Here is a 21,117-nt window from a genome sequence, read left to right on the forward strand (position 1 = left end):
TACCCATGTAAAATGATCTGCAAATTGCACAAAATATGTTTGGGGAAAGGAAAAGAAGGGAGAGGGGTTACTATCCATTTTTTTATCAAGAATAACATATTACATCCCATTTGAAATAAAAGATTCTCATTTAGACTTAATATGGCACATCTGCTTGAAAAATACATACAAGGCTCCCATTGACTGCAGCGGGAAACTTGCCAATAATATTTCATGGAAGTTATCTTGATATCAGCTTCGGAAAATAAAGACATTTTAAAGGAAGCGCTAATTCAGCAATGGGAAGTTAAAAATAACTCATATGCAAAGAAATTCAATTGTTTTTACAGTTCTTCATTTTAATTTTCAGTTTTATCAGATGTATGGTCTAAGAATAAAACTTAGGTGATAAGGTCTCGTTTACAGTGAAGTCAGGAGGTTTGACGTCACAGGCTGTTGCCATGAAGAGAAAAATGATATCACAAGCAACAGTCTGACTTGATTGCACATCAAAAATACATGTGAACGGTATGAGGATGCAAAAGGTCTTGCACAAAACACAAATCTCTTTTAAAAATGCATGTGCGAACACAGGAATAGCAGTGAAAAGTAAGTAAATGTATACTCTAAGAGCACCATGATTTCCCTTGTGTGAAAGGTCTTAGAGGTAAACTAGAAAAGGAACAGAAAATATATTTCTGTTCTTTACTGCTCCTTACTCTCCCCTTAGTTTTAGGGCTCATCCATATGGGAAAATTATGTAGTAAACTATACCGCAGTGCTATCCATTCCCTGGGTGGACACTCCTACTCTAGAGTAAGAGTGGATTTTCCTGGTTAATTTATTTTATTTTGAAAGCAGCTTAAGCTATATTGGAGGTGGGGGGCGGGGGGCACAGAAATCCACCCTTGCTCCTGAATAAGAACATCCATCCAGGGAATTCACAGCACAGCTACTGCGGTATGAGTTCAGATCTTGCTTTTTATTAGTACGACCTCCCCTGTAGACATTCCCTTTGTGGCCGAAGTGTGGGCCCCAGGAATTCAATGGGGATTTTACCAAAGCCTGCAGTGGTGCCAGGAGCCCACCCGGGACCTTTCCTCTCACCTGAGATGTAGGTAGGATGCAGTTTAGATCCCAGGGTCCATCATTGCCGCATCCTGCCCTTGGAGCTCTACAAAAGTCCTTCAGAGCCTCTTTGAAAACTGAAACATTAAGTGTTACACACAGTGATAAAAACCACCAGATTTTTTTTCCTCGCACTTCATTTTTAAGAGAAAGCCTGGCTACAGTTTTTTGTATCAGAACCAAATTCTACTTTCCAACATTATCACACTGATCAGGAAATAATTAGAGGGATATTTTGTTCCTGTTGGTTCCATGATGTTGGAGGATGGAGCAGCTCTTCTGCACCAAACAAAATACACTGAAGTAGGATAAAATATGCCTGGGGTTTTGGATGTATTGTGAGGGATGTTCACCGGAGCTGCTAGGAGATGGAACAGGCCAAGACATGGCCCTTGGAAAATACCAGTTGCCTTGTAAGATACCACAATGTACCCTTGGTGGTATTTTATGGGATAGCAACTAATTTTGTTATTGGTATAACAGCGTATATCATAAACACAGATTCCATCCTCCAGTGCTTACTCTGAAAACTCCCAGCAATCCCCCCAGGCTCGAGGGCATGGAGCGACACCACCGACTGACCTCCACGAACCCTGCTGCCATCTGACCCACGAGAGACATGATGGTGAGAACCTCTTAGCCAGCAACCACCGAATATTCCAGTCACAGTCGTAAAACGAATTGCCTTGAAATGTTAAAAGTATGCCAGAAATAAATAACATAATTCCTTCAAAGGAGTCAAGTTAGTAAGTTCGACCACGGAGACTACTGTCCACTGCTATAAATGTACAGTCTTAAATTCCCCCAACCAAACCACCTCCATGAATATCAAGTAAGCGCACCTCCAGAGAGCATGGAGTACTGGAGTTTTCATATCTAAGCTTATTATTCCTAATATCACAGAGACACTTCCCTGAATTGTCCTTCTCCTTCCCAAATTCCCCATCTGACCAGATGTCTTTCTTTCTCTTGCTTTCACCTGTCAATCATGTTCACAGCTGAAATTTGATTTCTCTCCCAACAGTAACCTTAGATGAAATATTACCATAGGGGTCAGAACTGTCTGAACCTTGCCATAAAAGTTCGTTAACTCTTCCAAGACCCGAGAGCTATTTGCTTAAAAGGAATGGATTTTGCTGCTGGGTTTTTTTTCTATAATATCCACAAAATATTGGAAGGAAGACACACGGAATTGTCCCAGAGAGCAGCAGGCTAAGCAAGCCCTGAGTGTGTCCATCAGGGAAAAAGCTTTTGCTTTTTTATTATATGGATAACAAGAATGTATACCACTTATATTATTTATATAAATCTAATAGTCACATATATAAATTACAGGAACCACGGAAATTTTCCTATGGGATTACTGAAATTAGGACTGTTACACTAGGAAGAAGGTGATGGAACGTGTGCTGCACCTTTGCAATGAAAATACATACTTAATGTATTTACTTCAGCTGAACCATGACTTGGCTCTGTTCTTGCAAAAAGCATATCGCACTTTAAGCTCTCACAAAAAAACGAGTGGTCCGGCTTCCCTCTCATTTACAGTGGTGAAACACAGAAAAAAAAAAAATGCATTGCAGGCAAAACCCTACCCGGGGTGTTCCTCGGGGAAGTGAGAGGAGCATCAGGCTCAAAATGAACCTCTTCTGGTGCTCCCTGAGAAACCTGTTCCCGCAGCCTATACACCAACAAAAACTCCTCTTGGTAGAGTCTAGAGCGCCAATTACATCTTCCCCATCCTCACTCAAATTTTAAATAATAAGAAATAACAAATAATAAAGAATAAAGAATAAAACAAGCTTAATTCCATGAGCTAATAAAATTCAACTGTTTTCTAATAGCACATAACTGTTGATCGAAGTGTGGTAGGCTGTACGGCAGCCTGTGTTCTTAACTAAAATAGGAGGTTTCATTAAAAAATTCACACAGGAATCTGTCATTGCAACCTTGGTGCTCATTTAAGCCACTTAGTATTTTTTATAGTCAAGGTCAATAAAAATCAGATTCCACAGGAAAAATAAAGTGCCTGTTCGAATCTAGCAGGGGAAGGGACTGAAAGTTTAATTCCCACATTTTCATTAGCGGCATGTTTTTTAGTCAATGTTGACAGACTGAATGAACATGAATTTCCAGAGGAAGGCAGTGCTGTGAATTAAACTCTATTGTAATTTTTAAGTACAGAAGTTGTCTAACACAGAGTCATGATTTTCATCAAGATCTGAAGGAGATCTTCAGAAGACCCATCCTTAATCCCTGTAGCTGATGTCTGAACGCTAGCATTTGAAGAAAAAGAAAGAAAACATTTGCAAAGGATTATATATGAGTTGTGGGACACAGGAGAGCTGTCTGGCTGACAAAAGTACAAAGCCCCATCATTGCAAATGGTTCTTGTAGGCACCTGAAAGTCAGCCTCGTTCGAAAGCCCAGGAAACCACACCGCAGACTGTCACTGGCTCCCTGGGGCTGGACCAAAAAGCACCGTCTTAGCAGCGGAAAACAAAGCAGCGAAATTACCACCCCTGCTGAAATATGTCAAATTGCTAATGAAAATGAAAACATACCTTTTTTTTTTTTTTTGACCTCAGGTAACAGGGATTTTCACATCACCGTTGTAGATGATTCTCTCGGGTACCTAATTTAGTAAATATATTAAAATAAACCATTATTAAAAGGAATTTTTAACATTGTAAAACATGTCTGTTGTGCCACTATGGTACAGAATAAGACCTTTTATATTCAAATTCTAAATTAAACTTAGAAAGTCTCTTGTACTGTTTATTAACTGTGAGTGAGTGAAGAAGAAATTAACACAGGTTGAAGTGAAACATTTCTAACTCATACATCTAGTCTTTACCTTATGTTAATAACAGGAGACTTTTACTGACAAATTACCTTAAAAACACATACTTTTGCCTCACCAGTGAATATCAGCTTCTAAGACCTGAAAGCATGTAGCTTTCTGTATTTCTTTCTTAATGATTGTTATTAGCTGCACTAATGTAATTGGCAAAATAATAATCAATTTTTGTACACACTCCATTATTTTCCAGACAGTAGTTTAATAACAAAAGCAGAGCTGTCATTTCTCCCTGCGGTTACTCACACTGTACAAATTCATCCTGTCAACACATATTTAAAATCTAATTTAAAAAAAAAAAATTCAACAGAGTGAATCTTTGTACAATAAGTGAGATAAGTCAGCGAGTCAATCCACATTTCTTAAATATGGATATTTTGTTGTGTCCCTTATAGTTAACTTTCTCTCCCTGAGTGTGCATACACAGGCATATACATATATTTTTCTATAAACCGCCTGCAGGAATGCTTCAGCTCCATCCATTTATTGTAACCGTACAGCATAATCAGAGCAAGGATAAACCACAAGTCTGATCGGTTTGAATTAAAAAAAAAAGCAAGACAAACTACAGGCGCTTTTCCAGCATTTTGATTCCAGATCAGCTCTGCAGCTTTGAAAACAAAAGTCCCCTGCACGTTTGGTGCCAGGTGAATGATCCCTTTCGCACATCGCACCCAAAGGTGGGACGGGCGCATTGACACGGTCCCCGTGTGCCACTGAAAGCAACATTTCCTTTTTTTTGTTTGTTTTCCTTTTCTCTGTTTTTTTTTTTTTGAGAAAGGGGACGGTGCTTCCTTAAATGCAATACTTGGCACAGGGCCCGGGATCTCTTAAAGCAAATGACTCCCGTAGACCTTTGGTGTCATTTTCCTCAAGACGACCTCTGCTTTCATGCCGATCGGTGAATCCATCCTGTTATTAATGCATGGGGCCGAGAAGAATAGGTACTCCAGCCTCACACCTGAAGAGCATTCAAAAAGCGATGTGGTCAGCCTGCTTTTAGCAGTCTCAGCCTTTGCCGAGGCCATCCCTTCTCTAAAACCACAACCATTCAGCCACATCACAGGAGACCTGAAACAGGATGGCACCAACCCGCTTCCACCGGCAAGGCGCATTGATTCATTTAGCAGCTTTATTTAACTATCAGTTTATTAATAAGGGAAGAGTCAAAGAAAGTAAGACAGCGTGAAGGCAGCCAGAGACACTAAGCAGATTTATTAATTTAAGAAGGCTGATCACTTTCCTTCATTTTATCTGAGAGAGTTGGTGCAAGAGAGTTATATTTCAATAAGTTTTCTACTCTATACTGTGCTATTTTAAAAGGATTTCACAATAAAGGAAGCTGAAAGACTGTGCACAGTCTGGAGACCGTATCTGGTGTGACATGAATATAGTATTTTAACCATATTTAATCTTACAGTATTCCCTCCTCTACAATGACTTTGCAGGAGGAAACCCTACAGAAAGGAAAATCTGTTCATCCCACACCACAAAACACTGAATCGCATTGCAGGCTCCAGCAGCTCTTCCTACATATTAAAATGCTTTCATCAGGGAATTTGGAAGCAGTTAAGTTGGGGGGGGGGGGGCAAATACTAGGTCTTGTTTGGTTCACTTTCAGGCTCATTTTCATTGTCACTGACGTTTCACTGCAACAGCTTCAAGTGCTTGAGGGAGCAGGGGCTGTTTGCAGTGCAGAGCAGCACAGCTTTTGAAGCTGATACTAACAAATAAAACTGATTCTATCCCCATCCCCTTCAGCATCATGACAGCCCACTGTCAAGGCCTTGGCAAGAACTTTTGTTTCAAAATTGGAGAAGCGGGGTTCACGTACACACTCTGAGATACATCCACAGAGATTTGGGAAACAGCCTCGGAAAGCGCCATTCTGTGTACTTCAGCTTCTTTAAAAGCCATGAAATGTAAATCCTGCGCCCCCCACCTTGCTCCCTGCAGAGGTCTCAGGGCCTGATCCAAAATGTCATTTTAAAAGCTCCCTTTGATTGCAGTGGGGTTTAGATTAGTCTCCATGTGAGCACAGGTGAAAAGAAAAAAGGAAGGAAAAAGAAAAGGAAGGAAAGGCAAAAAAAATTTAAAATAAGAGAAAGGAAGAAAGAGGAAATGAGGAAAAAAGAGGAAAATATTAAAAGAGGGAAAAAAAGAAAAGAGAAGAAAAAGAAAAAGAAAAAGAAAAAGAAAAAGAAAAAGAAAAAGAAAAAGAAAAAGAAAAAGAAAAAGAAAAAGAAAAAGAAAAAGAAAAAGAAAAAGAAAAGAAAAAGAAAAAAGAGAAAAGAGAAAAGAGAAAAGAGAAAAGAAAAAAAAGAAAAAAGAAAAAAGAAAAACCAAGACGACGGTGAACAAAGCAGGAGGGGAAGTGCTCTGTGAACATACCTAGGGGCCGGTCAGCCAGCTGAAGCCGCCTGGGTGACACACCGGAGCTAAGCTTTGGATGCACGCAGGGATCCTTTAGTTACGCACAGAGTCCCCTTTTGTTCCAGGAATTCAATTTAGAAACAAACAAACAAGCAAACAAACAAACCAAGGGTGCTCCCCTCACCCTTCCCCGTCCCGCCCGGTCCCCCGCCCGGGTCCCCGTCCCCCCCGCACCTGGCCGCCGTGGGACGCCGGGGCTGGGGGCCGCGCCCCGCACCGTGCGTGGCTGTGGGAGCTCCTCCACCCGCCCGGCCCGGGGGACGCGTGTGCCCGGGGCCGGGGCAGGCCTGTGCCCCCCGACCCGGCGGCCAGGCCGGCCTGGCCGGGGCGGTGCGCGGCTCAGCCCCTCGCCGGGCCCCGCCGCCCCCGGCCCCGCGGCTGCGGCCCGGGCTGCCCGCCCGGCACCCTCGCCGGGGGAAGCGGCAGGGTTACACCGTTATATAGACACCCCCTCCCCGGCCCGGGTTATTTTGAAGCTGCTGGGAGCAGGGGTTTAAGAAGCCGTGTCAGAATCCTCCCCAAATGCGCTGCCTTCCCCCGGCCGCCGCAGGTGCCGGCGGGCAGCAGGAGGCAAAGGTGCGTGCCCCCGCCGTCCCGGGCACCCTGCTCGCCCCGCCGCCCCCGGGGGCACTCCACTTCAACACCGAAAACCAAGGGATGAGGGGCAGGGAGATGCCAGAGCTCGCCCTGAAACAGGGTGTTGAGCCTTCACGCCTCCGTACGCAGTCACTGACATTTCTGCGTTAACGGGGGACAAGCTGCTGAGAACATTTTTCAGGATTGTGCTTCTTTATGAATTAACAATTGAGAGCGGCGACCCAGGGACACTCCATTCCCTACCCCCGCTGGAAACTTGAAGACACTGCTCGATTTGTTGTTCGCTGGGTATTTTTTTTTTTCTGCGTGGTGCAGAAACACCACTTCTAGCAAACTTCTGTTCTGGCTTTGATTCCCTCCATGCAAGATGTCTTATAGAGATGCATTAAAAAAATTTAAAAAAATAAAATAAAGGAAATCATGTCACAAAGTCCACAGGGCTTCAAACCAAGGAAGGAGAGAGGCAGGGCGATCTCCATCCCCGTAACTCACTGCACCACAACTACAGGCCTCCACGCTTCACTGCTGCGTCGGAAGTGGCACGGGTTTAAAAGCTCGACTTGGGGGGAAAAAAAAAGTGGGTACAGCAACAGTGAAAGAAAATGATCATTTCAGAGAGCGATAAGATACGGGCGGCTTGCATTGAGGGCACTGAGACGTTATCACACTGTGCCGGGTCAACCTGATACGGTGGTAGATAGCTGGGGCTGGAGCTGGAGCTGCCTATCTGCCGTTACACCCGGTTACAGCCTCGCTGATCCCTGGCCTTTTGCTTTTCACTTGAAAAGTTAAGTCACATCCTGGACTATTTTTGCATCGTGTTGGCTTAGAGCTCACAAATCTGAATGCACTCAGCCCTCAGAGAGTGACAAATGTTATTCTCGGTCCTCCCCCACAATTTCAAGCAGTCAAGACTTAGATGCGGCAGAGTGTACAGTATTTTAATCTATTGATTTGTATCTGCTGTGCCCAAAAAATTCATTAGAAGCCTTAAAAGTGTGAGGTGGTTGAGTGCTCAGCTCCCTCCCGAAAAGACGAATTCTCTCAACAGCCGCTCACCTCTGCTGCGTCCCAGGGTGGGCTACCTCGTGTTATTCATACCGAGACCTGCACTTCAAACAGATATCTGAAGCATTTGTCTACGGACAGCTCGAATGTGTGTGTGTGTGTGTGTGTGTACAAGCAGGATTGTTTTTTGTCCCGGCTGAGCAAACAAAATCTATCCCCCTCTCCATAGCTACCCCTGGAATGCCCAAGCCTCATGGCAGCCGCTCACAACACAGCGATTCAGAAAGAGGAAGAAAGTTTATTAAAAAATCTTAATTCCTAACATTGAAGTACGTAGGATTTTTTTTTCCTGCGTGAAATTTTAAATTCAGCCATCTGAACAGGTGTCAGAAACAGTGGGTCCATTTAGCCCCTCTGATGATCAGAGTAATAAATATAGAGGATTTCCTTTCAATGCAGCACATGCTGAAATGACACCAATGTAGTTCTGGCATCTGAGCAGATAATTCTGATATATGCATCATTTCCTCCCTAAATCCAGGAAGCAGCTACACTCTCTATCTGATATTAGTATATTATGTCAAATAGAAATTGGCATTAAAATTATGAATGATTCTAGATCAAGAACTTCCTACACACTACGCAGAGGGAGGGGGAGGAAACAGCTGCGCAAAATCTTTCGGAAGGGAAAGGAAAGAAAGAGCTGGGAAAGTTCATTTTTTAAACTAAAAATTTGCTGCCTTGTTTCGCGTGGGGGTAGTTTTCAAGTGGCATTTTGATTCAGCGCAGGCGTTTTTGTTTTAAAAAGGTGAAGAAGACTTTCTAATAAATAGAAGCTCTCACCGCTCCGTTTGCAAATGGGCGCTTCTCGCACAGGACCTGCCCAGCAAGTGGTGAAATTGTTCAAGAAATAAATATACACTGGTGTGACCAGGATATTTCCCTCCCTTCTCCACTCTTTTTTTTAGGATGCGGTCCGGGATGACATTTCTCAAGCAGGGAAAACGCTATAGCACAAACACAAAAATACTCTTGGACTCTGCTCAGCAGAAGCCCGGAGGTCGGGCAGAGGGTTATGTTTCATTTTAGGGGGGGAAATAAAACAGGCTTAAGGGTAAGGTGGGATGGGGAGGGACGAGGGGGCTGAGCTGCAGTGCACACCATTTCCCAGCCAGCAAAGGGCCGCTCTCCATGCGCGTATCTCCCAGCACTGGTCACATGAAAGTTCTTTGTAATGTAGTTAATAAATGGGAAAGCACTATAGGACCATGGGAGAAATAGGACGTTGTTAGTGATGGGGGCATTAAGACCACGGACGCCCTTTGACACACGATGGCCCGGCTCAGGCAGCATTCCCCCTGCTTTAGCCAGAGGTACCTGCAGGAGAAGTGCAGGATCCTGCTCCCCTTTGAAATTCCCAGGGATTGTTCCTCCAAGCTCAATGGGAGCAGGATCGAGGCCAGAGTCAAGCGAGGGGTGATTAATGAATGTAGGTTATTCAGAGCCGAGCGGTTCCAATTAGTCCTCAGCAAGCAGTCCTGCGGCAAAGGTGGGCGCTCCCCTGCAATGATTCATACAGAGAACCCCAATACTCGCTTTGCTTTAGCAAACATTAAAACGTGCATCTATTTTTTTTCCTCCCTTCAGTTGGGCAGTTGGCGTGTTTCAGGCTGAAATTCAAGCGCAGCCTAAGGAAGGCTGCATTTTTTTTTTATTTGCAAAGCAAGATTGCAATGTGTCATAACGATGCCAAACTGGGAGAGAGCCTTTCTTCCCTCTCAGGTTGGGTGTGTGATGGGAATTTTCCCTTTTGCACTCAGTCTATTTCTAGGAAGGATTTCTCTTATCGCTGTTCAAACAGGGTGTTTTTTTTTTTCCTTCGAGAAAGAAGATACTTCAGGGAGGCAGCAGTGCTTCCCTTGCTCTGCGCTACTCAGTCGATTCACAATACTTTTAAAATCCTAGTGCCTGCTCCTAACTTTGCCTGCAAGGAAACCTGGAGCGGCAGAGGGGCGCGGGGATGAGGCTGCACCACAAGCGGGTCCCGCTCCGGGGGCTTGGGGCTCCGCGCTCCCTCGGGGGCTGCAGCGCCGTTTTGGGGGGGGCTTTGCCAAGGACAGGCCTCGTCCTTTCCCTTCCTTAGGTCAGGGCTCCTTCGGGAGCTGTCGGCAAGGGCAGCACCGAAGCATTTAAGTGACCCCCTGTGAAAGAACCTGGGCACGAGTAAAAGCTCAGCCAGGGAAGGGGAGGTGGGAGAAGAAATAAAAAGCAGCCCTGTCTTTATGAGAGGAGATAATTCTCTGCTTGGCCAATAGCAACCAGTTTACCCACAGATTACACATTAACCAGAGAATGGAACTCAAATTAACCAGAATCTGGAGCTTGAACCATTACTCAAACCCTGGTGCAACAGCAGGTCAGATGCCAAAGGGCAGGTTGGTGCCCCGGTGCTGGGGAGGGGTGAGGCGCAGCATCGGCATCGGGGACCACGGCCACCGATGCCCATTGTCACCCACGGCGGGGCCGGGTGTCCATCCCCTTCAGAGGGACCTCAGCAGGAGCAGGTTGACCTCCAGCAGCGCCCAGTGCTCGCTGACGCAGGCTCTCATGGGTGCAGGCGCCGTGGGGGGGGCTCAGGGCCGCATCCTGACCTCAGCAAACAGGGCAGGATGGGGTCCAAGCCATGGACTGGACAAAACGGGCAGAGGAATGGCAACAGGTCCTCTCCTTTCAGTGCCACCAGTGCCCGGGAGGGATGACCTTACAGCTGGGAAGAAGTTGCACCGACAGCAGGGGGGGAAAAATAAAGGAAAAACAAAAAGTGCTGGGTTCATGAGCCTGGGTCTGGAGATAAAACCCCCATCCTGGAGGAGCTGGAGCATCCTTCGGAGAGGCCTCTGCTTCTCAAATAAACTGGGCAGATAATCCCATTCAAAGAGCGGGAGAGGACTCTGCAAACGGACACCAGAGGCTCTCGGGGAAGGTGGCTTTAAACGAACTGGGTCGAGGGTTTGAGGAGCCTTTCGAAGTCAAAATGCCCTTTGACATGAAGAACTGCAGTGAAGAGGGGCTCGGAGACCTGAACATTTCTAGCACATTAACCTTTGGATTGATTGTTTAGGACAAGTAACTCCCACAAGTTGGAGGAAGTCCTTTGAATTTTTTTTTTCTCTGCTCCTCTGTCCTGGGCTTTATAAGGCCTGTAGCAAAAAAAAAAAAAAAAAAAAAAAGGAAAAAAAAGAAAACCACAGGGCAAACAAAAGAAGAAGGGGGGGGAAAAAGCAAAGAAAAGAAAAAAAGGAGGCAGTATGGACCCAAATGGCAAGAAATCTTTCGATCTAGCGTTAAGTGGCCCTGTGACAAGCCAAGCCTGATGCAGTGTCATCTCTTACTAGAGACAGGCATGCTTTGCTAGGATCAGATGATAAGAGGATGTGAAGTCTTCCCTTTCACTTCACTCCATCATAAAACAATCAAAATATAGGGCTGTATCATGTCATCAGGTTTTTAAGCAGACCTCCCCTTTGAGATCTCCTAAAACCTGGTGGGATGATCTGAGTCACTGAAACTGAGCTCATTGCAATACTGAGACGTCAGAAGCAGCACCTGAAAGCTCACGTTTTTCATCTACCTGAAAGATAACTTGATTTCTAGCGGGCGACAATTTTCCATTTTACACGAAGCTATCCTTTTCCTTCTCCCCTCCTGAATATTATTGAGGCCAGCTCTTGGATCAGCATCACCCCTTCGCCAGGCAGTACACTGAAGTACTGCTCTCGGAGTTATTGAACTTTAAACTACAGACTAAGAAACTGAGTACGGAATCAAAAAAATGCAGTTTATTATTGTAGATTATTCTCTCTTTTGATATAACCATAGAGTCGAAAATGAAAGAAAAGCACATAGGAACATCACACGTGGTTAGTTAGTAACTCAAGATATAAAACAATTTTGCACAGCAAAATATGTAAAAGAAAAAGTAACTGACAAGATTTTTTTATATTTATTGTGGTAAGATTTACTTTCCATTTTTTTTTTTTAAAAGACAGGATATCAGTCCCTGAAAATAAAATTTACTGATTATTGCCTTTAAAACTGTGGAATTTTTGAAGTTACAGAAAATCCAGTTCTGCACCACAATACAACTGTAAAAAAATCTGCATCATTTTAAAACTGTGCAGTAATGCCATCTTTATAACTGCATAAATTGTATTAGCGTTCTAAACAGGTTCGTAATTTTTTTTTTGTTTTTGTATTATATGCTTGCAGGTTATATCTTAGTGCAATTCAGTCCCAAATACTTCAATTTTGAAAAAAAAAAAAAAAAAAACCAACCCATACATTTTGAATGTAAAATACCCCTATAGATATAAACAGGGGTGCCTCCCCCTTTTAATACTTTGGTTTTCAAATACAGTCAGTGGTATAGCAAGGACTACATATACCCAACTTATATTTAAGTTGCAAGCACATGCTGCATAAACTACTTTTTAAAACAGTCCCGTTGCAAATTCTACCCCCCTTTACATCACGACAGTAAACAATTTAGTGCATCAATCTTTAAAAAAAAATCTACATCTAAACAGACCTAACTCTTTCGAATTTATCTATAACATTCCTTTATCTGTAGCATACATTTTAACTGGGCTAACAGATGACAGAAACTAGAATTAAATTATATACTAGGAACCCAGAGCATTCCACATTTGACAATGACCAAATGCAAAAGGAAAAAAAAAATGGGGCAGATCACTTAAAATTAATTTTTAGACTGTTTTAGGCAACAGCATGGTTTCAATGTCCCCCCCAAGTGGGATGTGAATTTTGAACATCTTTCCAAAGTTCTTTTTGTGGTTTTTATATGTTTTTTTGCCACATTAGGTTATCAAAATCCATTCTGGCATGTTTTTTGAGAGGGAATGCTTCAGTGCATTTAAAAGGAAGTCTGAAGTTTTGAGTAACTCAAAGCAGTTTTAGAGCAGATGCAAACTTTAATGGGGAGGAAGAGGAGGAGGAAGATCAAAGGTTGCACTTTTTTGCTTTCAACCCAAAAAAGTGATGAGGCAATAAAACAAAAGGATGAATGCCATGCCATAATAGTCTCCAAAAGTCCATTTCCAAGCAAAAGAAAAAAAAAATAATTATACCGTACATGACCAGCATGCAGGGTTTTTTATTAATATAATGTCTCTTTTTCATAGTCTTTCGAAACAGTTATAGTTCATTGTTGCTAAGACAAAATAGCAAGCGTAATGCATGAGATGAGTATGGGATTCTAATGGCAGACTAAAGTCTCACGTTTGGCAGATTAAGGCCAAAACTCACATGAACACACCGAAGGTTGATGCAGGCTTGATTTTGGCAGGTTGATCTAGGCATATCTCTAGTTTTGCACAACAACGCTAAAAACTGATGGAACTCAGCAAGCTGGAGTCTAAAAATTTCACATTGTTTTTGTATTTTTTGTTTTTGTTTTGTTTTTTTTTTTGTATTTTTTTAATTATATTTTTCTTTTTGCAAAGCTCAAATCTCATATGAAGAACTCAGGATGGCAAAAAAAAAAAAAATCTGACTTTTTTGGACACAGCAAGCTCAAAAGAAAAAAAACCTCATGAACTTAAAAATATATATATATATATAATGTGGATGGCAGGTTTCAAAGAAGAGCAAGCTTCATATGAAGAACTGAGTTGGTGGCGAGTTGGATCTTTTAAATTTAAAAAAAAAAAAAAACAACAGCAAGCCCCCACAAAAATAAAAAAATAATAATAATAATAAACAGAAAAGAAACTCATGTAGAACTTTAGGATGGCCAACACGGAGCCAGCCCACCTTAAAAAGAAAAAAAAAAAAAAAACAAAAAACAAAAACCAACCCAAAAAACAACTTTGTTTTAAAATTGTTTTGAGTTTAAAAAAAAAAAAAAGTAATACAAGGTGGCAAGCTGGGTTGTCGCTCTAGCAAAGCCCCCAACAACAACTCACACGGAGAACTTTTAGTTAAGGTGGCAAGGCTGTGGGAACTCACATGAAAAACTCTGGAGAGGAAGGGTTGTCGCTGCTGGATCCGTTTTCTCTGAAGCCATTGCTGACCAGCTTCTCGTATTTTTCCTTGTAGGCGTCCCTCTCCCGGACCAGCCTGGAGATCTCCTGCTTTAGGTGCTCCACTTGCTGCAGCAGCTGGTTCTTCTCCGACTCCAGGACGTGCCGCTGCTGGACCCTCTTGAAGCGGCAGGACTGGGCATAGCCCCTGTTTTTGAGGGTCCTCCTCTTCTGCTTCAGCCGGATCACCTCTTCCTTGCTGACGCCCCGCAGCTGCCGGTTGAGCTCCCGCACCGACATGGTCACCAGCTGCTCGTCGGAGAAGCGGTCGTCGAAGTGGAGGCCGCCGCCGCCGCCGCCGCCGCCGCCGTGGTGCGGGTGGTGCAGCCCCCCGGCGCCGCCGCCGCCGCCGCCGCCGCCGCCGCCGGAGCCGGCGGCCGAGGAGGCGGAGGAGGGCGGCGCGCTGCCCGGCGCCGCGGCGTGGGGGTGCCCGCCGCCGCCGCCGCCGCCGTGGTGCGGGTGGTGGTGGTGGTGGTGGTAGTGGGGCGCGCCGCCCTGCGCCGCCGCCGCGGCGATCACCGCCGACACCACGGCGGCCGCCGAGCCCATCTCCTCGGCCGGCACCGAGCCGCCGGCGCCGGCGGCCGCGGCCAGCTGCTGCCCTCTAGCATAGCCATCGAAGGCGCCGGGCAGCGGGTGGTGGCTGCTGTTGATCAGCGCCTCCACCGCGTCCTCGGGGCTGAAGCCCAGCGCCTCCGGGTTGAGCTGCTGCGGGTAGCCCGTCATCCAGTAGTAGTCTTCCAGGTGGGTCTTCTGGTCGGTGCCGGAGCCGGGGCTGGGCGCCGAGAAGCTGGGGGACGGGGGCACCGAGCTGCAGGGCGTGCTCATCGGGGTGGAAGAGAGCGATCCCCCGGCGATCAAGCGGCCGCACTGGCTGATAATGCGATCGGTCTCCACCGGCTCCTTTTTCACTTCAAACTTCATCAGATCGAAGTCATTAACATATTCCATGGCCAGGGGACTGGTGGGCAGGTCGGAGCTGCTCATTGCCAGTTCTGATGCCATCCTTTTGCTGCTGACAGTCCTCCAGAAAGGGTGCGCTCCGGGAGCGAGGGGACTGCTCTGAGTTGCCACCGGGTGAGCCAGCTTGATTTTTGGCGAGCTCCGCTCCGCTCTCTCCTGCCTCTGCCTCTCGCCACGGCCCCTCGCAGCCTCCGCTCCAATTCGCCCCGGCCGCTCTCGCTCCCGCTCCGCGTTATCCTTTGCAGAGTCTCCGCTGCCGCTGATGCATCAGAGCGAGGGGCTCTTGCTATTCGCCTTTTGCATAAAGGGTTTTTTTTTTTTCCTCCTCTCTCCCTCCCTTCTCTCTCTCCTCTCTCTCTCTTTTGCAGCTTGCAAACTGCAGCTGGAAGTGTTAGCTGGTGGTGTTGCGAGTAAATTTTGTTGTTGTTGTTGTTGTTGTTGTTTTGTTTTGTTATTTTTAACACTTCATGGTGCCTTTCCTCTGGGCTTTCTCATGCAAAGTGCAGAGCGAGAAGAGAGGTTCATCGGGGAAGGGAGGAGGGAAAAGAGCGAAGACAAAAAAAAAAATCAAAGTCGATATCGCAACCAAAATAATAATAATAGTTTAAAAAAAAGAGAGAGAGGGAAAAAAAACCTCGACCCCAAAGCTACAGCAAGAAGATGAAAAATATTTTAAAGGTTTCATCCAGCAGGAGAGTTTAAAAGCATTGCTGAGTTTTATAGCGCTCCTGACGTCAAATGGGAAATTGACTGGGCGGCCGGGCCAATGGGCTGCCGCCATCCCAGCCCTCATTAGCATAATATATAGAAACAAGGAAACTTTTCGGAGCTGTCAATCAGGGCCCCATCAGCTGACTGTCAGCTGGGGAGCGCCTTAACCCCTTCCTGCCCGCCGCCTCCCGCCGCACTCACCGGGTAAGCGGGTGCGGGACGGGGCCGCGGCGGGGACCGCTCCTCCCGCCCCGCTCCGCTCCGCTCCGCTCCGCTCCGCCGTCGCGCCGGGACGGCCCCGGCCGCCGCGCTCCCCGCGGCCGTGCGCGCCGTCGGGCGAGCGCCCTGCCCCGGGGCGGGGTGCCCGGGAGCTGCCCCCGCCCGGGCGGGCGGTGCGGGCACCTGAGGCCGCGGGGGAGCTCCCGCCGGCCGGGGAGGAGCGGGAGCGCCGGGCGGCCGGGCGCAGCGCCCCGGCGGGGACGCGGCAGCGCGGCGCCGCCTCCGGGGCCGCTCGCAGCGCGGGGCTCCGCCGTGCCGGGCGCGGATTACCTGCCGCCGGGCCGGCCCTTCCCCCGCACGGGGCCGGGGCCGGGGCGCTCGCTCCGCTCCCCCCGCTCCCCCGCGGCGTCCCGGTCATTTATCGATTATTTTTTTCGGGGACGGGGCATCGATCCCTCAATCCCCCCCGCGCCGCCAAGAGGTGCGAAAGCCCTGCAAGTTTGCAAGCCCCGCGCCCGCCCCCGCCGCACTTGGCCTGCTGGCCCGGGCTAATTAATTTAATACATTTAGAACTAATTGTATTTACTTTAGCCTCCCCTCCCGCCTGCCCCCCCCGCCCCGGGCGGGGGATGGGGATGGGGCCGGGGGGGCCCGTGGAAGCGGCGAGCGGGCTGGACGCGGAGCGGCGGATCGGCTCGGTTCAAACCTCGACAGCGCCATCTCTCGTCGAAAGGTCAGTGCCGAGGCGGTCCCCGGCCGGTGCGGAGCCGCGGGAGCCGGGCCGGGCCCCGCCGTCGGGGCGGTGGCCGCCCCCGCAGCGGCCGCGGTCCCGGTCCCCGCCCGGCCCCGGCCCGGCCCGGCTGCCCCCGCGGACCCCCGCCGCGGGCCGGGGAAACCCGCAGCCTCCGGGGCTGCCAGGCTCGATTTTCCGACCGGGCTTTATGGGAATATCGATAGAATTAAAGTTACTTGTAATTCCGTGATAAATGAGATGTCTCTAGTAAGTAAGATTAAGTGCAGTGCTATAAAGTTGTTTATCTGAAAAGTAATTCTCAGAAACCTGACTTCTGACACTTGGTCATATATTAAACCAGCTTCTTGAACATTGTACTTCAAATCCTCCCTTCTCCCCTTGCCCGGTCCCTTTCCCCTCGGAGTTTGCTATTTCTAACTGCGCGCAGGGTATTACTTCGTAGGTGCGGGCGAGTCTCTGGGTAATTTTTCACCGACTGTGAAAATCATCATTTGCAATAGCCAAAGAATCTCTGCTTAGGAAATAGTACTTGGCTAGTGGATTTACGAATGGATAACATCTTCTGACTATGCCATTATCAGTATGAGTGCCAGTACTAACATCTGAAAGTCATACAGCATGTACTGTTCCTGGCAGCTAAAAAAGGTAGGGCATACTGCAAATTTAGGAAGATAACTACATCTAGAAATGATCATAGAGGCAATTCTGTAAAGCTAAAAAATGCTACCGACATTGCTAACAAAATTAAAATATAGTTCTGCATGGTCCCGAAACACAGCCGCACACACAGAGCCGTGGACATCTGCTAGCTTTATCTTACAGATTGCGATTCATGACAAAGTTAATACAACTTAACTACTCGGGCTGGCTTTCCTATTTCTTCACGTCGTTGGAATCAACAAAACTTCCAGGCTCACAGCATAAATCCCCCCAGGACAGTCCAATTCCCTGTATTTGTTTTTTCCCTGAGCAAGATGAATGTGGTACTGTATATCACTTAACATGCTCACCTATGAGAGACATAAAATGTGTGCTAATATTTTTAAATGAAAAGGTTATTGCTTTTCAGAATGTACAATTGTAGTATTTCACTTGCCCGCTTGATAGATGGCTGTGGAAATGTGGCTCCAGCTCCATAAAATAGTTTGTTTGGACGTGAGGATTCAAAGTGCTACATTTGCAAACGAGTAAATTTCCTGAGCAAACTCTGAACTCTAGACAAAGAGTAGGAAATTGTGTGGGCTAATGGGGACCGTCTCTTAATTGATACCACTGTAAGCAAGTGCTGCAAATTAATTGAAGCTCTGACCTACCAGAACAGCAAGTAAAATTATTAGTTGTACAATATTGTTCTTGTGTGATTGTTACACAGAACTGCTGCACCAAAATGTCTCTACTGTTCAGCGCAGCAGAGAAAAAAAGATTATTAGCAATTTTTGGATAACCTTCAGAAGCAACATTATCCTCCCTACACTATATAATTCTCATTTCAGTAGTATTTTTCTTTATTATTTGGCTATTCACAATGGGTGTCTAAACATTTACAGTCCTCTATTAACAGTGTTTCTTCCATAACAATCACACACTTTCATTTCAATTAGAGCTATTCAGTCTTCCGTTTTTCCACAATTATCGCAGGCCAGTTCCCCCAGACTGCTCCCTTTTCCCAGCGCTGTTTGGAACAATCCTGCCCTGAGCCAGGCAGAGGGAAAACTCCAGCGTCCCTCTCGTAGCCTCTTGCTCCGGTTTGTTTTTAAGCATCTCTATTCGACGACATAACGCGGAGCCCTGCTTGCTCCCAGTTTGCTGCTGACCTGGTTCATAAGCCTTCAAACTAACGCGGGGAGAGTTTTCTGACAAATCGCGCAGGGGGACGTGAAACATTAGCTCCAAATACACTCGGATCGCCCTGCATTGGGACGAGCACACCAGCAGCATAGGCAAGAACTTCCATCGCTGAAGTGTGTGTGCGTGTGTGTGTCCAACACAGAAGATTTAGCAGAAGCGAACGTGCAGGTTATGAGTTATATGGACTCAGAGTGTAATTTGTTATAACTTAAACACATATCAAGACCAACACATTAAGTACAGTTACTGCTCCTTTTGTTTATCCAGTGTCTTATTTTATGGTGCAGAACTAAACAGTGTCCGCCAAATTTAACTATGAAACCAGCCAAATTGATTTCAGAAAGACTTCTTCAGAGTAACAGAGTGATAAGGCATAAACTGCTCCTAGGTGCAGTGCTAGATAAATCCTTTTAACAGTCTTCAGATCAGTTAACAGGGTAAGTAAATCACATATCACTGTTAGCAGATTTATGGGAGAGAATTAATAGAATCAGACGAGATAATCTGGTAGGGATAAAATTGCTGAGGAAACAGTCCTGCCTTATATTGGAGGGTATGAAACAACAGCCTGATTAGTGGGAGTCGTTATGGATTGGTGAATTATGAGCTAAATCATCATAAGAGTAATTCAGTATTTAATAATTCTTTTCTCTTTAAACAACTCACAGACGCAAATAAAAGCCTCTCTCTCTTTGAAGACACATTCTTTATATATTTTTATTGGATGTAATTTACTATTTGCATTACCTGTATTTACTTCATAATTGAACATTTTGCATTCAAATTTATGTAATGCATTATGCTTGAGAATATATTTCTCCCTTATTAGCATAAATAGTCACTTACCTCATGAATTACTAACAAAGTTTATCTGAAAATGTAGGTATATTTTTTATTAAGTGGAACACAAACATATGTACAATAAATTCTGATTTGCCAGTAGTGTTACAGAAACACAGAACAACCCTGTGTCGGAGAAGAGGGAAAAGAAGCAGCAGCGAAGAAGCAGAATCAATTACTATGGGTATATATGTGACAATAATTTCTTCTGTCAATGTTTTGTTTATTTTTAATAAAGAATGAGTGACTCAAAGGTTTACTTTAGAAGGAGCAGATAAAAAGGATCTCCACAGTGAATTTCTTCTCTCTCTTCCCCCCAGTACTTTCCGATGGACTTGGCTAACTGAGGCTGTGCCACTGCAGTCTTTCCTCCGGCTGAGTTCCTGCTGACCCAGTGCACGCCATGAACGTGTGCTGCTCTAAGCTCACTTTCTCAAACATTTCTCGCTTTCCCCTAATCCTGTTTTTATGCTTGGCTTTAACTCCAAATAATCAATATAATTTAGGCCCATTCTGCAGTATTAAGGCAAACTTACTTATGCAGAGAAAACCCCAGCCCTATTGACTTCAGGAACTGCAGGACCGAATCCTTGATCCCACTGAAACCAATGACAAAACTTGTATTGATTTCGGTGGAAGCAGGATCGGGCCCTTGATGTTAGCAATTTGTTTATGTCAGAGGGCTGGCGCTACAAGAAATGAAAGACATCGGCAGATCTACTGGCAGGAAATCAGGTTTGCTCCCCAAAATTCAAAGGCAAAATTCCCACTTAACTTGTCATGGATCTCCTTTACGCTAAGGTTTTATCATCGTGATACTGCATGCTAGGATGCCTGTATATTTTGTCTGGACGCATAAAGCCAGTCCTCCTGGGAGCATTCAAATGAGCACATCTATAAATGTAGCGCAGCAAAATGAGCTACTTTTGCCACTCTCGCTTTTCCCGAGCCTGGTACGATCCATTTCTGTGCCAACAGTTTTCTGCCCCATACGCATCCGATACTGCTCTTTTATTTTAAGGCTGAGAAAATCTTCCCTTTAAACTCACGCTGAGCATCAAATTGGACTCCACTTGCAGCTGAACATCTTGGCTGTCTCTTCCTTTCCTCCATCAGCTCCAGTATATTTTATGTAGAATTCTCTCTGTTAATGAAACTTGCTTCTCCTCTCCCTTCACTTTCCAGTCTTGCATTAGTGTTACCGAATCCACCAGGCTTGCCGCATTTCAAAACTGTGCAAAAGGAGAGAAAAAACCCTGTTCTCTTTTCCTATACAGTCTCCTATTTGGCCATTCTGCACAGACCCTAAATACACAACCTCTGTTCATTTGTATGTAAAGTTTCTGTTGCTAAATTAGAAAAAAAGTAGTTTGAAAAGGCAGGCTTAAACACACATCTTGGTTGCTTTTGTGTCGTATCCGAGAGGGCTTGTGTTTTAGCTCTGGGAATTGCGAGGTATTAGCAGCTGCTTCAATTTTATCCCCCTGGAAGTGCCTGACAGTCGCTATATGGAAGATGCAGCATTGGTGCTACACCTGAGTGCGTGAGTTTGCTCTGCGTACCCTGAGTCTGAATGAAGTGACGGCTTTTTAGCAATCAGAATATTTTTGTTGCTTGCTTATAACGTTTGTAAAATGCTAGAAATATTCCAAATAACATTGTATGATACAGAAACA

The 21,117-nt window shown here is 45.7% G+C and overlaps 2 protein-coding genes across 14 annotated transcripts in view; one reads left to right on the forward strand and one right to left on the reverse strand.

Moving 5' to 3' along the window:
* MAF (MAF bZIP transcription factor) overlaps positions 1 to 15,754 on the reverse strand; it is a 62,359-nt gene extending 46,605 nt beyond the window's left edge. The window contains exons 1-3 of one of the 4 annotated variants that reach the window (XR_015700429.1): positions 14,033 to 15,753; positions 6,359 to 6,453; positions 3,672 to 3,742 (exon numbers count right to left, since the gene is read on the reverse strand). Coding sequence is in view for 2 of the 4 variants with exons in the window: in XM_087739233.1 (XP_087595359.1) it covers positions 9,524 to 9,566; positions 14,033 to 15,111 (1,122 nt within the window). In the remaining 2 variants the exon portion in view is untranslated. Of the gene's footprint in view, positions 1 to 1,086; positions 1,184 to 3,671; positions 3,743 to 6,358; positions 6,454 to 8,287; positions 9,567 to 14,032 lie in introns of those variants that run through there. The other 3 variants (XM_087739234.1, XM_087739233.1, XR_015700431.1) reach the window with 3 other exon arrangements.
* Positions 15,755 to 15,905: 151 nt separating this feature from the next.
* Positions 15,906 to 21,117, forward strand: part of LOC148051058 (uncharacterized) — a 67,643-nt gene continuing 62,431 nt past the window's right edge. For 5 of the 10 annotated variants that reach the window (XR_015700433.1, XR_015700434.1, XR_015700436.1 and 2 more), the window contains exon 1: positions 16,275 to 16,732. Coding sequence is in view for 2 of the 10 variants with exons in the window: in XM_087739235.1 (XP_087595361.1) it covers positions 16,629 to 16,732 (104 nt within the window). In the remaining 8 variants the exon portion in view is untranslated. Of the gene's footprint in view, positions 15,985 to 16,274; positions 16,733 to 18,391; positions 21,096 to 21,117 lie in introns of those variants that run through there. The other 5 variants (XR_015700438.1, XM_087739235.1, XR_015700432.1 and 2 more) reach the window with 5 other exon arrangements.

This window comes from Nipponia nippon, unplaced genomic scaffold, assembly GCF_047370975.1.
Source record: "Nipponia nippon isolate SJK-2023a ecotype South Korea unplaced genomic scaffold, ASM4737097v1 scaffold_7, whole genome shotgun sequence".
Lineage (NCBI taxonomy): Eukaryota > Metazoa > Chordata > Aves > Pelecaniformes > Threskiornithidae > Nipponia > Nipponia nippon.